The 14868-nt window shown below is 54.0% G+C and overlaps 1 protein-coding gene across 10 annotated transcripts in view; it reads right to left on the bottom strand.

Annotated features, from left to right (window-relative positions):
* Window positions 1-118: 118 nt before the first annotated feature.
* Window positions 119-14868, bottom strand: part of ZHX3 (zinc fingers and homeoboxes 3) — a 140357-nt gene continuing 125607 nt past the window's right edge. For 6 of the 10 annotated variants that reach the window (XM_036824798.1, XM_036824801.1, XM_036824796.1 and 3 more), the window contains 2 exons: window positions 8039-11038; window positions 119-6127 (listed from right to left, as the gene is read on the bottom strand). In XM_036824798.1, the coding sequence (XP_036680693.1) occupies window positions 6117-6127; window positions 8039-10886 (2859 nt within the window). In that variant the 5' untranslated portion in view covers window positions 10887-11038 and the 3' untranslated portion in view covers window positions 119-6116. The remainder of the gene's footprint in view (window positions 6128-8038; window positions 11039-14868) is intronic. The other 4 variants (XR_005016398.1, XR_005016397.1, XR_005016396.1 and 1 more) reach the window with 4 other exon arrangements.

Genomic DNA, 14868 nt, shown 5'->3' with positions numbered 1-14868 from the left:
AGGGAGACTGCCCCACTCACCCCTCCACGTTGTGGGTCTTGCCCACAGGGTAAATCAGGAGATAGAAGTGTTCTCAGCTTTCTTTGATTCCCCCACAAAATAGTCAGCAGATGAGAAATGTGTTTACGTTTTTATTTAGGAGCAATCGAAAGATTTTCAGTACCATTTCGGCCCATTTCAAATTGTACAAGCAGTTTGTCCCTGTTCCCCTCCCTTATCCAAATCCACAGATACAAAATCTAGGAAATGTGCAATTTGCATCTTAGAAATAGCAGCATCCCCACAGGGGACCTTGTGAGGCCCGGAGACTCAGCCCGGAGAGGGCAGCGCACCCCTCCTGCCCCGGCACAGCCCCGGTCCAAAGGCAAGTTCCATCTTTCTGTTAAAAACATTTCCCCAGGGCAAAGAACCCCCTTCCAGCCAGGCCCGGTGACAGCCAAAGTGTGCCTGTGCCTCTCTCTCGGTTTGGTCTCTCACATGCAGCCACTGCAGGAGGAGGGGCCCTCTGGACAAACAGAAGCCGGGCAGTGGCCTCTTAGCACCAAGACGATGGCTTCTTTGGCGTCTCCGGGAGACGGGAAGCGCACCACAAGCCAGCTGCCCCTGCCCTCTCCAGCCTCCCTTCCACAGATACCCTCGCCCTCAGGGAACAAAGGGTCTGAGCTGAAGACCAGACCGGTAGTGGGTGGCAGAAAACCAGGAACCTGCAGGCCTCTGGCAACCTCTTCCCGACTTGCACAAAGGCCGCGCCACTCAGTACCTTTTCAGTCAACCACGTGGTTGGGGGGGGAGGACAAGGTCTCTTTCCAACAACAACGATGGCACAGTCCGGCCCTCCCGACGCACTGAACAAGGCGGTGCTGGGGAGCAGGGTGGGAACCCGCTGCCGGGGGGCGAGCACCCCTCCCCGCCCGCATCACCCAGTGGCCTGCCGACCAGGCTGCATCCGCTGAGGGTGGCGCTGGCTCTCCGGGCCACGTCTGCAGCAAACCGCAGGACAGGGCCGCGGGCCGGGCCGGGCCGGAGCCGGGGCCGGGGATGAATGACAGTCTCTCTCTGAACACAAATTACAGGATTAGCAGGCACCCCTCTGCGGGTGCCTGCTCTGCGCCGACTCCTGAGAAAGACCACGGGCCTGCAGCTTCCTGTGCTCCTCGACTCCAGACGGCCTCCACCCGAGACATTCCACCTCCAACTCCGGTCACATCGGGGGCCTTCAAACCACTCATTAAGGGAAGGAACAGACGTCATAAAGCATTAGCCAAGAAAAGCTACTCAACACACACGCGGCGGAGCCCGGCTCCCGAATTCAGGAAAGGGCGCTCACGGCAGGTAAGCACGCAGACCCCTCTCAGGTCCCCGCCTGCCACCTGCCCCGAGTGGGCAGCAGGAGAGACTCCTGCAGCCGGAGGGAAGACAGCCCCTCCACCCCGTGGGGCTCTGGCCCGAGCAGCCTGAGGGCTGTGAAAGCCTGGGGCCCAGGACAGCAACGCAGGAATCCTCACGGTCCCGCACACCACAAGATAGGATAGTCACAACGCAAGGCAGCAGGTGCTGGCCCCGCCCCTGTCCATAGGGTCAGCGGCGCCTGCTCACCCCCCCACTCTGGGCCCCCACCCCTGCTCAGGTAGGATGGTTGGTTCCCGCGGGGTCCAGGCTGTCGGTCTCCAGTCTGACTGCAGGACTGGGGCTCCAAGCAAAGGAGAGGCCGGATTGACAGGCAAGTCACCGGTTCTTCAGGGTTGAAGAACCACAGAGCGCGCCTCCCGCCCCCTCCGGGGGAGCGTTCCACCTGCTCCTCCTCCCGCTCGGACTCTGGGTCAACCTGGGGGAGCTGCCGTCAGCCCTCGGCCCCCTCCCCAGCGTGACGGCACTGGGAACACACACAGATTGCAGCAGAAACGACTTCCAACCGAGGTCCGTGGGTTCCATCTAGACCTAGAGCTGGGCCGGGCAGCAAGCCCAGCAGTTCTATGATCCCCACCTCCACCCTCCACTCACTCGGCCCAAGTCAGCATCCAACCCTTGGTTGAGAGGTTGCCTGCAGCCGCCTCAGCCCCAGCGTTGTTGCACGGCTCGGCTACTATGAATGGACCACAGGAGACAAAACAGACTGAAGCCTTGCTCCGGGAGGGGCCCGTTCAGGAGAGGGCATGGGCTCCACACTCCCCACTTCTCTGGGTGTTGGAGCTTCTGTGAGGGCAGGTGCTCCCCCAGTCACACGGAGATGGCCCCCCAGTCCCGGGCAGGAAGGCTGGGAGGGCCTGTGCTCCCGAGAAAGGAGGCGAAGGAAGCCGGTTCAGGAGAGCTGGAGAGGGGCCTCCAGTGGGAGTGGGGAGGATGGAGCCCCGTTACTCTCCTGACCCGGGCAGGCTGCCGGCTTCCGCCTGGAAGGGCTGGCCACGCGGACCTTTACGTGTCTAGGGGACTTTTCTTCTCCAGCACATAACTGAGCCTTGCCAATCAATGGGATACAGGACAATCTAGACATAATACAAAAGGTGAGTCAAACCAATAACCTGCCCCAGGTAAAGTCTGAGTGAGGAAAAAGGGGGAAGAAACTTTAGGAAAAGCCCAAACTCCAGGTTTGGTTTGTTTAAGGTTTTCTTCTGGGCTGGTTCTCCTCTCCTGCAAAGTGCCTTTATCCACTTGGGCTGCGATGTCTGAATAGACAAAGCCACTCCAACCCGAGGATTCTGGTCCGAGAAGAGCGCAGGAAGACAAGAGGCAACCGGGCCCAAGGCAGGGCGGCACAAGCAGGGAGCTGTGGGTGAGGAGGTGCACTAAAAGGGCGATGCTAAGCCTCTGTGGAAGGCAGCCTGGCACACGGGGGAGAGGGGGGTCACAGGACCTGCCACGGGACCACGGACTGAGCAGGACAAAACCCATGGCACGCACATCTCGGCCTGGAGAACATGCTGAGACTTCCCGGTGGGACGGCCTCCCAGGGCCGTGAGCGCATTCGGGAGCCTGCAGGTACCACCGACCCTCACCCACCTCCCACCTTTGCTTCCCGACAGCAGGGCGGGCACTTGGCTGCAAAAGGAGCTCCAAGTCATACAGGGCCACCCACCCCAGGTGCCACGAGTCCTCCAGCCAGGCTTTCCACTTCAGGAGCCCACGACTCAGGAAAACGAGAGCCCGCCTTCCAAATCACAAAGCTCCTCAATAGTCAAGAATTAATATACGTAATCAAAGTATGCAAAGTATCTGTATCATAAATCCATGTTTCCTTTATCAGAATGGTGATCTGGGCACACCTATTAAAACTGGATCTACAACCCCATGTAAAAAATATAATAAACCAAACACGTACAAGACACAGGCAACAAGAAACACTGACATATTTCACCATCTCTGATGAGTCCAAGTGCATACAGAGAAGAGGGGAAAGATTAGTCACCTTACAAAACAAGCTTTTTCTTTGGGAGAGACTAACCCCACCCTACTTCCCTCAACTCTAGAGCCCACAGCCTGCCCTCTCCTGAAGGCAGCAGCACAGTCTAACCCTGGGTGGGGCACAAACCGTGGTGACCTCCCTGGCCACGGGGCTGGCTGCGGCCGTCCTGCATCCCCACCGAACTCTGGCACGCGCCGGCTCCGGGCTGCTGTGCCTGCGTCTCTGTAGCCGGTTGGCTGTGTTCCTGGTTTTGCCCCCAGGGCCCTGGGTACCTGCTGCGACGTCCCTTTAGGCACCTGCACGATGAACCAACCATTTCTGTCTCCATCACCTCATTCCTTAGTCACTCGGGTCCGAGAGCAAAGGAAGGAGGAGGGTCTGTCCAGCCTGGGCAGTCTCGCCGTTTGGGGGGTGGCCCTGGCTAGCGGGCAGGCTGACGCCTGTGAGCAAAACCTGCCCGCGGGCAGCACCGTGACGCTTCCACCTTTTAAGGACGAGCTGGTGCTGAGGTCGGGGCCCTATGTCCTGCGTGAACCTGTCCACCATGTAATTTATGTTTTCTGTTTCGCTGTTTGGGTTGTAAATGACGTGAATACAAATAAAATAACCAAGAAACTCCTCTGTAAAGACACGGCCCTCGGCCGGGGCACGCAGGGCTCTGGGAGTGACGCCGGCAGGGTGGTGTCGCGGACACTCGGAGGTGGCTTCGCGCGGGGCCGCCCCGGCCTCCCCAGCAACTCCCCGACACGGGCTGCTCTCCCCAACACCCACGTGCCACGTCAGGCGTACGCGTCACGAGTAAAGCATCAAACGAGTATCTGTGCTGTATATGGATACATATAAATTAATCTGCATGTACATAACCACTACAGGAAAAGTTCTAGGTGTCTGTTCTCTGAAGGAAGGCAATCACTCGCCATTCTGGGCAATTCCGCAAAGAGGCCTTGGGGCTAAATATGGAAAGGATACAAAAACAGGCTGCCAAACTTGCCAAGTCCTCACAAGTCACCTGTTTGAAACAAAGAAGAGGTGGTCCCTAACGGGACAGGGCAAGCGAGAGGAGACACTTTAGAAGAACAATGGTGCAAGGGCTTTTGGTTTACGAAGAAAAGCCTCTCCTGGAGGCAGGAGGCGCAACCCCCATCTCTGTGCTCAGAGCCAAACCCGCGAGGTGCCTGCCCGGCCCAGTTCCCGGGGGGTGGGGTGGGGGAGAAGGACCGTGCCGAACAGCCCCCACCCCCCTGTATTTCTTGCCCAAAGCCCCTGCCCTCTCTCTGGGGTCTCCGAGGCCTTGGTGCTCTGAGAAGCAGGTGGTTTCTGGGAGGTGATGCACCTTTGCCAGCCCCCTCTTTACCTGCTGCTCTCAGGGCAGCCGGTCTCGGGGAGATAGGGATTTACCGTTTAGCACAGCTTTGTAGGCAAGTTTCTCAGTGTTTCAAAGGCACCTTTTCCTGTGACTTTTCTCAATTAAAAAGATGGATATGAGGGTTAAGCTAAAGTAGACAGAGATCCTGTTTCCAAGTTTGGGGATATAAATATAGAACTTTAAAAACATCCTCACAAGGACCTGTCCAGCGATGTCCAGCATGCCAACCAGGCCCCAGGCACGGGGGCCAGGAGGACTCTGGGTCTTCTGCTGGGAACTCCACATGCAGGTCTTTGTGCTGAGGGCCACCCGGCTCCGATAATTCCGAGAAGTCCCCGAATCCCGCCAGCTCTCAGTCTAACCAGGCGAGCGTGGGCCTTCCTTCCCAAACCAGAGACGGCTCAGGAGTGAGGGTGGATAGAGGGCAGAGAGAGCCCCAGCGGCTGTGTGCCTTCACTCCCATCCCCCATCCCTGTTTCGCTTGTCAATTTTCCTCTAAACGTGTCTAGACTGAAAAAAAAAAAAAAAAAAAAAGGCGGCACATAGGTCAGTACATTAGGCTTAATAACAAATGTTTCTTTAGTTGATCTGATCACTGAAGAGTTATGGTCCATGATTCAAACTCCCATGAAAAAGCAGAATTACTGTAACAACTTACGAGAGTGGTAAGCATCAAACACTAATCACAGGTCAGTTTTCTGAACTGCGGGTAACAGCGGGTTCTGCACCGATCATCCCGTAAGGCGAGGCAAACCTGCTATGCAATGTTGCTGGTCACCGCTTAAGGAGCAGAGGTCTATTCAAAGGTGCCGCCTTCCTGGAGGAGCGCAGAGGGGGCCCCAGCGGTTGCAGGTGCGGTTCTGAGCGTGTGATAACCCCGGCCTGACCGTGGAAGGTGCGGGAACACGCAGCCCAGCGATCTCCAGAGAACAGACATGGGGCATTTCCAGAGATGATGTAAAAGACCATGTACTGCTTTGCTAACCAAAGTTTCTATGTAATGGAAGTGTTTATAATCTGATGTTTTATTAAATGTGTATAGGCAGATTTATATGTTAAAAACTTGATTCTGTGTCTATGAATATGAAATCTGAACTATTTATCCACTGGAAGGCAAAGGAAAGGTCCTACATTGTGGGCGGAAGAACTGACAGACGCTCCTCCCTGCTCGCTGGGGTGGCGGGCCGGGTGGCGGGCCGGGTGCGGGCGGCGGCAGGCTTGGCCGCGTGGAGACCTGTGTGAGCCTGGCGGGCTGGGTACGGCAGCGGCCCATGGCAGCAGAGAGGGGTCAGGCCCTTCCACGTGGAGGGCGGCCGCCCTGGCCAGGCCTTCACAGCCGTCGGTTCCGGTTCAGTCAGTTTCTGAGGAGAAAACACAGGCCGTCACCTCTGCATGCATCGCCAGGATGGCCCATCCTCCCACATCTGGGGACTTAATCCCACCGCCCCGGCCTTCCCACCAGCCCCTCCCTGCCTTCCAGCCCGAGGGAAGGTGGGGAAGGGCGTGTGGGCTGAGGACAGGATGCTGGCTAAACCCAGCGGGGCACTGGGACCACCCAGGGACCACCCGAACCGGGGCGTGGAGCCGGGGCGGGAGCCTGACTTCTCTGGGCCGGGAACCCTCACCGTGCGCCGCCCTCCCCCATCCCCGGCTCTCCAGGGAACGCTGCTGTCGCACAGCAGCAGCTGGTCTACTTCCTAATGTGTGTCCCACCGATGCCCTCCCTTCATTTGTCGGGGGGGCTGTTTGGAGAGGCCCTCACCCTCGATGCTTACAGGTGGGGCCCCGGTGTCAAGGCTGGCTCGGGAAGCTGCGAGAAACCAGCTACAGACAGACAGACAGGCCCTCCTTGTCCCCTCGGGTACCTCCCTCAGCCAGAAGAGGGTGACGCCACAATGGCACAGCCGCCCCGGCCACTCCTGTTCTGTCCCACCTAGGACACCAGCTCCTTGCTTAGTGTTGGAGCTACCAGCTGAGGGGAGCCGGTGGATTTAAACCCATTCATCCCAACTCCAGGTTAGCATTTTTAATTGTGGTCAAATATACATCACATAAAACCTACCATTTTAACCATTTTTAATAAGTCTACAATTAAGTGGCATTAAGTACATTCACAATGTTGTGTAACCACCACCCTATTTCCAGCTACAAGAATGTAATTTAAAAAAAAAAAAAAAGAATATAATTCAGTAGAATTTCAATTTAAAAAAAAAACCTAAAGAAATTAGTTTTTCCTAGTGCCCAGCAATCTGCCATTTTGCTGGCAGAGCCAAAGCCAGGGGTAGGCAGGCCCGGTGCTGGAGAAGGTGCCTGAGGCAACCCGCCCTGTGAGCCCACACCTGTTCCCTGGTGCCCATGATGCTCCTTGCGGGGACCTCACTGACTCACAGGGGATTGGAGGAAACAAGGTCGAGTCCAGAAACACCGGCCCTGGAACCACCTTCTAAAGGTCCCAAATCAGGGAATCTGGGAATCCAGATACTTCCTTGGTTTCCACAGCCTCCCATGAAGAGCTCAGCTACCTCGCTCCTGGCCAACCTGTGACAAGGCCACCCAAGAGGAGGGTGGGAGGGAAGGGAGAGGCCAGGAACTCAGAGATCAAGACCCGAGAAAATCAACACCCAATAACGTGATTTGTCTGAGGCTTCAAACTGTCTTCAGTAAAATAATCTTCTAAAGCTTTCTTTCAAGTACTAATGTCCTGATCCAGAGAAACTGAGGAACAAAATTCAAGCTTTCGATTCCATGTATGTCTAAGAGGGAAGAAGATTTTCCACTACCTCTACATCAGGAAGAATAATTGAAATGCAAATTACAGGATTTTTCATCATTTAAAAAAAAAAGCACTTCATGTATCTAAGGTCAATTAAAGGCTCCCTCTGCTTTTGTTCACCAATTTGGGTTGAATTTCCTCGTAAGTCCTATTCTCTCTCTTACCCAGTGGTCGTGGTTCTATCCGGCTCAGATGACATTCTGACCTATTCTCCTTTGACTAAGAAATGACTAGAAAAGTGTGGGCCCTTGGAGGTTCACTACACTCCTTCCCCTGTGCAGGTTTAACAAACACGAAACGAAAAACCAACTGTCAACCCTTTATCATATGATGATGCTCCAACGGATTCTGCTGCCAGGTGCCCCCTGAAGCAGCCAGACAACATGGTCCTGCTGCCAGACAGCCTTAGAAACAGCAGATGCCCTGGCACTGGATTCAGTGCCTGCCACAGGTGCCCCCCAGACCCACAGAGGACGGCACAGCCCCACAGGCTCCTTACCCAGCTGAGGTCCAGCCTGGGGACTCGGCGTGTCAACGGGCTCTGAGCTGGCCTCAGGGGCACCGGGCTCCCATGACTCACTGTTTTCGGACACCTCTGAATAGGTGTCGCCCATCCCTTTGTGAACTGCTGCAGGGTCGCTGGGGCCCTGGCCCTCACCACCCATGTCGGCCACGGCCCGGGTCTCCTCGCCCATCTTCTCGGCAAACCACTGCTTGACCTGCTGGGCGCTCATCTGGGTCTTGTCGCAGAGGCTCTGCAGGTCCTGCTCGTACAGCATCTTGTGGGTCGCGTAATAGTCTTGCAGCAGCTCCCGGTTGCCGGGGCTGACGACCAGCAGCCCGGGGGGGAAGTTGCCCCGTTTGTAGTCTTCGTACCACTTGAGCTGGCCGTTCTTCAGGGCGTACCTGCTGTCCCCGAACCAGCGCACCACCTCGGGCCGCGGCAGGCCCGTCTGGGCCATGATGGAGTCGTAGTCCTGGTTGCTGGGCCACTGCGTCTGCAGGAAGAGCTGCCGCAGCAGGTGCCGCTGCTGGGCCGTCTTCCTGCAGCTCACCTTGCCCGGCAGCTGCTCCGCTGGCTTGCTGGGCGTGTCGTCCTCGGGCTCACAGGCGCCCAGCCCCGGGAGCTCGCCCTTGCCGTTGGCCTCCGTGACTCGCAGGTTCTTGAGGTTGATCTTGATGGGGCTGACTTTGCGTTCTGCCAGCACGTGGCTGCCGGGCGCTTCCAGGGAGCCGTCTTCCCCGGGGACCCTCGGGTCCCTGGCCGAGCCCTCCTCCCCCTCGTCCTCGGCGGCCTCCTCCTCCCCCTGAGAGGCGCCCTCCTCAGCCTTCTTGGCCTCCTCGGCACTCACTTTTTTCCGTCTCTCTGAGAACCAGCCATCAATCTCCCTGCGGGTCATTTTGGTCTCAGCCCTCAGGCGGTCCAGTTCCTCGTCGAGAGGAAGGGGGTTTTGTGCAAAACTGCTCTCCAGGGCTCTGAGCTGCTCGGGGGCCCGCTCCTTGTATTTGGTTGGTGTGAAGTCGGGGGTCTGGTGCCAGGACTGTCGCTTGGCAGAAGGGGGGGTAGCCGGGGTGGCCGCTGTCAGGAGGCAGGTCACCTCCGGGGCCTTGGACGCCAGGGAGAAGGGCACCTCGGGCACAGAGTCGACGAGGAGGGTGCCGTGCTCCCCGGCCAGCCCGGCCCTGGAGCCCTTCAGGTTCCGGCAGTGGTACCTGCGGTCGCTGAACCACTTCCGCACCTCACGGGTGCTGAGGCCGGTCACTTTGGTCAGATGCTCAACTTCGCTCTGTCCTGGGAACTGGTTCCGACAGAAGCTCCCTTTCAGAGCTGACAGCTGTTCGTGAGATTTCTTGTTTTTGTAGATGCTGGCATCCAGGAAGGCTTGGGAGGTGATGCTGGGGCACGCCGTGAGGAGGGACTGGGCAGCATTCACCACCTTCACGGCAGACGTTGTATTTGAACACACAGTGTTAATGGGCGCAACAGCGGGCAGCTTGGGGACAGATGTGACTGCCAGGGGGAGAGATGAGCTGGGTGCCTGCAACCCGTTGGCCATCAGTGGCTGAGTGACCAGAAGTCCCCCGGCTGTGCCCTCTGGCTGGCCCACCACGTGGCCAGGCAGAGTGGGCTGGACGAGATGCTGGACGTTGCCGCCACTGGCAACCAGCGGGGTGTTGAGGACAGTGATTGTGGGCTGAGGGACGGACTGAATGACCGTGTTGAACATCTTTTTCCGGGCGTCCTCAATCTCCTCCGGGGACCAGCTGATACCTTGCTTCAGCCTCTGGGCGGTGAACCAGATCTTGAGCTGTTCTTCCGGGTACTTGGTGACCACAGTCAAATAGCAGAGCTCGGCTTTGGTTGGGTAGGGGAACTTGTGGAAAGAGTTCTTCAGAAAGCTGTTGGAGTCCATGGCCGCGTTGTACGTGGGAATGCTGCTCAGGGGGATCATCACTTTGGGGAGGGACTTGGCCGTGGGCAGGGGCTGGTGGGCGTGGTGCTGGGCGTGCGGGGGCGGCTGCTGGAGGGAGAGGAACTGGGCGATGCCCGCAGGCAGCACCGGCACCGTCCCCAGCAGGGGCCCGTTGGCCGAGTGCGGGGGTTTTGCGGAGTTGGTAGAGGCCTGGCTGACCGGGGCTGCCCCGTTGACAAAGGCGTGGTCCCCCTCTTTCACCTCCGTGTCCCCGGACGAAGGGTTCGGTAAGGCCTCCCCAGAAGGCTGACTGGGGACGTTCTCCTTGAGCGTGTGAATTTTTTTGGCTTCGGCTTTGCCTTTCATTATCTTCATGATTGGAGTTTTGGTGATGATGATTTCCGCCTGTCCATCCGTCCCTTCCATGTTTGGCTCCCCCGACGGGTCGGGAGGGCTGGTGCTCTCGGGGACACTCTGCTCCACGACAACATGATTGTCTGGCTTGGCCACATTCCACACAAAGCTGGCTTCCCCCGAGTGACACTTGGCATTGTGCAGAGAAAGCCCCTCGGGAGTTTTTGCCAGAAAACTGCATTCAGTGCATACAAAGTTTGGGTCTTTGCTAAAGTCTGTGTGCTCTGAGCTCAGGTGTCCCACAAACCGGGTTATGTCCTGGGATCTGAAGTCACAGCATTTACAGGCATATGTGTAGCCGTCCAAGGTGCTCCAGTGCCCGTTGGCCAGTGCGGCGCTGTCCGGACTGCTGGCGCCCTGGGTGGCCTCGCCGCTGGCGGTGGGAACTTCTGGGGGTGGCTCCTGCGGGGGCCCCTCGGGCACGGGCTCCGCGGGCGGGGCCTCGGCGCCGGTGTCCTGCAGCACCACAGTCTTCACGGGGATCATGCACGGGGTGGTGGACTTCCTCTTGCTGGCCATGGCGATAGCCGCGCTGGGTGATCAGTGGGCGACAGTTCCTCCTGTCGGGGGCCTCACAGCACAGGTTCCAGCTGCTCCATGAGGCCCAAAGAAACAGCTTCCAAGGGCGGCTTTTTCAGTTGTTTGCAGAAAGCAGGTTTTCCCTATTAAACCTGAGGAGGAAAAGAGAAACGGTGAGCATCCCTCTCTCGGGCTGTGTATGTATTTCCCAGATTCCCAGGCACACTCCACTGCTTGCCTTCGATCACCCGGGCCTTTTCCCAAGGAATCCAACATCCAACCTCGGATGTGACTTTTGAGTCAGAAGCCCCCCCAAACACTCACAAAATAGTGCCCTGAGGAATGACGCGGGGACGTCCCAACACCACTGGACAGACTTCAGCCATGTGTTTCTGTGTTGTGTTTCCCTCTGTTTCCTCGCATAAAATAACTCAGATTCAAAAATGACAACAACAAAAAAAACCCTCTTCTGGACCTCCAAAAGAATTCTGACCATGTCATAGCGAGAACAAAAGATCCTAGTGTAATTCTTGTTTAAATGTTTGGGCCCACAAGGGTTTTCTTTTCATAGCCTTCCCACGTGTGAGAGCAGGACGCCCGCTCCAGGCCCAGAGGCCAAGCCCACTGCAGTGCGTGCACCGGGGAGGGGCACTGATGCCACAGGAGCGGGGCTCTGCGGGCCGTCCCTGCCTGCTACCCTGTCACCCTGGCCCCCTGTTGCTCAGGTGAAGCCCAAGGTCGGAGGGTCAGGGGATCCACAGACGCGGGTTGTGGCCCATGAACTGTACATCTCTCTCTGGGGCAGCAACCCCACAAATAGACTCACCTTGGGTGTGCACGCTACCCGTGACCTTGTATTGGGCTTACTTTTTATTTTTTTCAGTGCCTTTATTAGTCCTTAAAAAAAAAAAACCAAAAACCAAAAACCCTTAAATCTTTGTTCCATTCCAAATTTATTTCAAAAGCTGGGATGACTGATTTATTTACATGTAAAATACTACTATTACTAATTCTTCCATGAGATGCCAAGAGAAAAGTATTTCTGTGATCTCTATTATTAACATACCACCACAATCATCATTACCTTTCTTTTAGCAAATTGCAATGCTGATAATGACTAAAATAATAGTAATTCTAATACCAGAATCATGTTATCATCAGTGTTTGGATTTGATATAAAAATGTAAAGAAAATTAAATACTTCTATTCAAATTCTTAGTAGATAAACACAGCAAACTATTTTTTCTGATTTTAAGACTAGTCCTGGTGATCATGATGATAAAAAATAATTACTCTTAAAAAAGTAGTTGGGGGCTTCCCTGGTGGTGCAGTGGTTGAGAATCCGCCTGCCAATACAGGGGACACGGGTTCGAGCCCTGGTCTGGGAAGATCCCACATGCCGCAGAGCAACTGGGCCCGTGAGCCACAATTACTGAGCCTGCGCGTCTGGAGCCTGTGCTCCGCAACAAGAGAGGCCACGATAGTGAGAGGTCCGCGCACCGCGATGAAGAGTGGCCCCCACTCGCCGCAACTAGAGAAAGCCCTGGCACAGAAACGAAGACCCAACACAGACAAAAATAAATTAATTAATTAATTTTAAAAAAAAATAGTTGGTGTGACATAAGGATAAACAGATACCCAGTGTACCCACTTGTCACCATTTCCCCCACTGACGTGAAATGTCATGCATGTTTTTTTAACTTAATTTTTAATAGTAAAAAAATATATATCAATAGAAAATGAAATTTAAGAAAGCCACCTATAATCTTCCATCTAGTCCAGGTATTTTATACACATTTTTAATCATTAATGGGCACACACTTATGTTTTGGTTTCTTTCACTAAACATTTCATCATCAACAGTGTCATTAAATCAGCTTCATAATTATAATATGCAATAGCTGCCTAATAATGTACCACTATGGACTTAACCTCCTCTGCTATGAACTGGCTTTCAGCGTGCCACTCTCATAGGTGACAGTGAAATGACCTCTGGGCATATAGGATGTATTTCTTCTATCATATTATTTCCTGAGGCTGAGCGCACAGAAACGGGTAATTTACCAGCTCAACAAGTATCAACATTTCTAAGCTCTTCTACCTATATATTACCGGCGAACATTTTAAATCAAGTGCTTTACCACCTGATTAGATTCCAAATCAGGAAAACTAAGAATAATACAGTTATGTTTCCAGTAAGCCAATCAGATTTTCAGATAAGACACTGAAGACATCAAATAGAATATGTGAATGTGCAAGTGACATAAGAAAAAACAGATAAATCAGACTTCATCAAAATTAAAAAACTTTTGTGCTTTAAAGGTCATCATCAAGAAAGTGAAAAAGACAAGCCACAGAATGGGAGAAAATATTTGCAAATCACATATCTGGTAAGGCGCTCATAACTGAGTAATAAAAAGACAAAAACCCAATTTAAAAATAGGTAAAGGATTTGAATAGACATTTCTCCAAAGAAGACATACAAATGGCCAATAAGCATATTTAAAAAGTGCTCAACATCATTAGTCATCAGGGAAATACAAATTAAAACCACAATGAGATACCAATTCACACCCACCAGGATGGCTATAATCACAATGACAGATAATACTACAGGTGAGGAAGGGGGGAAACTAGAGCCCTCCTACGTTGCTGGTGGGAAGGTGAAATGGTGCAGCCACTGCTGCACTTCAGAAAACAGTTTGGCAGTTCCTCAGAAAGTTATATATACAGTTACCGTAAGACCCAGTGATTCCACTCCTAGGTATATACCAAATAGAAATGAAAATATGTCCACACAAATATTCAGAGCATCCTCATAATAACAGCCAAATAGTAGAAGCAACCTCAACGGCCATCAATGGGTGAATGAATAAACACAATACGGCATGTCCCTATGACGGACGACTGCTCAGCCACAGAAAGGCATGAAGTACCGACACATGCTACAGCAAGGACAGAAACATCATGCAGACAGACACAAAATGCCACATATCATGTGACTGCATTTGTATGAAACACCCAGAATAGGTACATCCATAGCGACAGAAAATAGATTAGTGTTTGCCAAGGGCTGAGGGGAGGGGAGCACGGGGACTGACCACTAAATGGGGATGAGGTTTCTTTTGGGGGTGATGCAAATGTTCTAAAATTAGGTAGTGGTGATGGTTGCATAAAACTGTGAATATACTAAAAACCACTGAAAGGACTTCAAAAACCCAAGAAAGGTGGAGGACAGAAAGTTTCCGCACTCAGTTCTGTAGAAGAGGGTCATCATTCTCACTTCTAAGGTTACAGGTGATGCCATTGATTTATGACTTCCTGATTTGCCTTCCTCTTCCTGACTTCTGCCCTGGGGAAAGGTGAAAGGCAGTGGCTGTGAATATCAGGTTTGAGGCGAGAGAGGGAAGAGAACCGCAGACCTGGCAGCTAAGGAAGCAAGCGTGCTCACCAGGAGGCCAGGGAGCAGCAGAGCTGAGGGGCAGGGAAGTGCAGGCCCAAGGTCCACAGCACCTGACACTCAGGCCCAACTGACATTTGCTATGGGGACTGGGCTGCACCAAGGAAGAGTTACATTATGTCCCTCGTATTTTATTTACTAAGGCTGAGAAGGGGACAACATGAAGATGCATCTGATTTGGGGAAATGGTCCCAATGTCATTCACAACTGAGTCTCAGGGTAGCCCGAAACTGTCTTTCAAATCAGTGATGGAGGAGAGCACCACTGCCTACCATTCTCTGAGTGAGTCAGCCATCCATCATCCATGATGAAGATGACTAAACATCAGCAGCGGGGGAGGGGGGAGGAGGGGCAGCCGTTGCCAAAGGTCACTGAGTGTTTAATACCATAGGGAGTGCTTTTAGCCACACCCTCTCATTTTACTCTCACAGCAAACCCCAGAGGAGGAACTATTATCACTCCCGTTGTACGGACAAGAAAGACAAGGCTCAGAGGAGTGCAGTAACCACCTGAAGGGCGCAT

The sequence above is a fragment of the Balaenoptera musculus genome, chromosome 15, assembly GCF_009873245.2.
Source record: "Balaenoptera musculus isolate JJ_BM4_2016_0621 chromosome 15, mBalMus1.pri.v3, whole genome shotgun sequence".
Taxonomy (NCBI): domain Eukaryota; kingdom Metazoa; phylum Chordata; class Mammalia; order Artiodactyla; family Balaenopteridae; genus Balaenoptera; species Balaenoptera musculus.
This window is presented reverse-complemented; position numbering and strand designations above follow the sequence as displayed.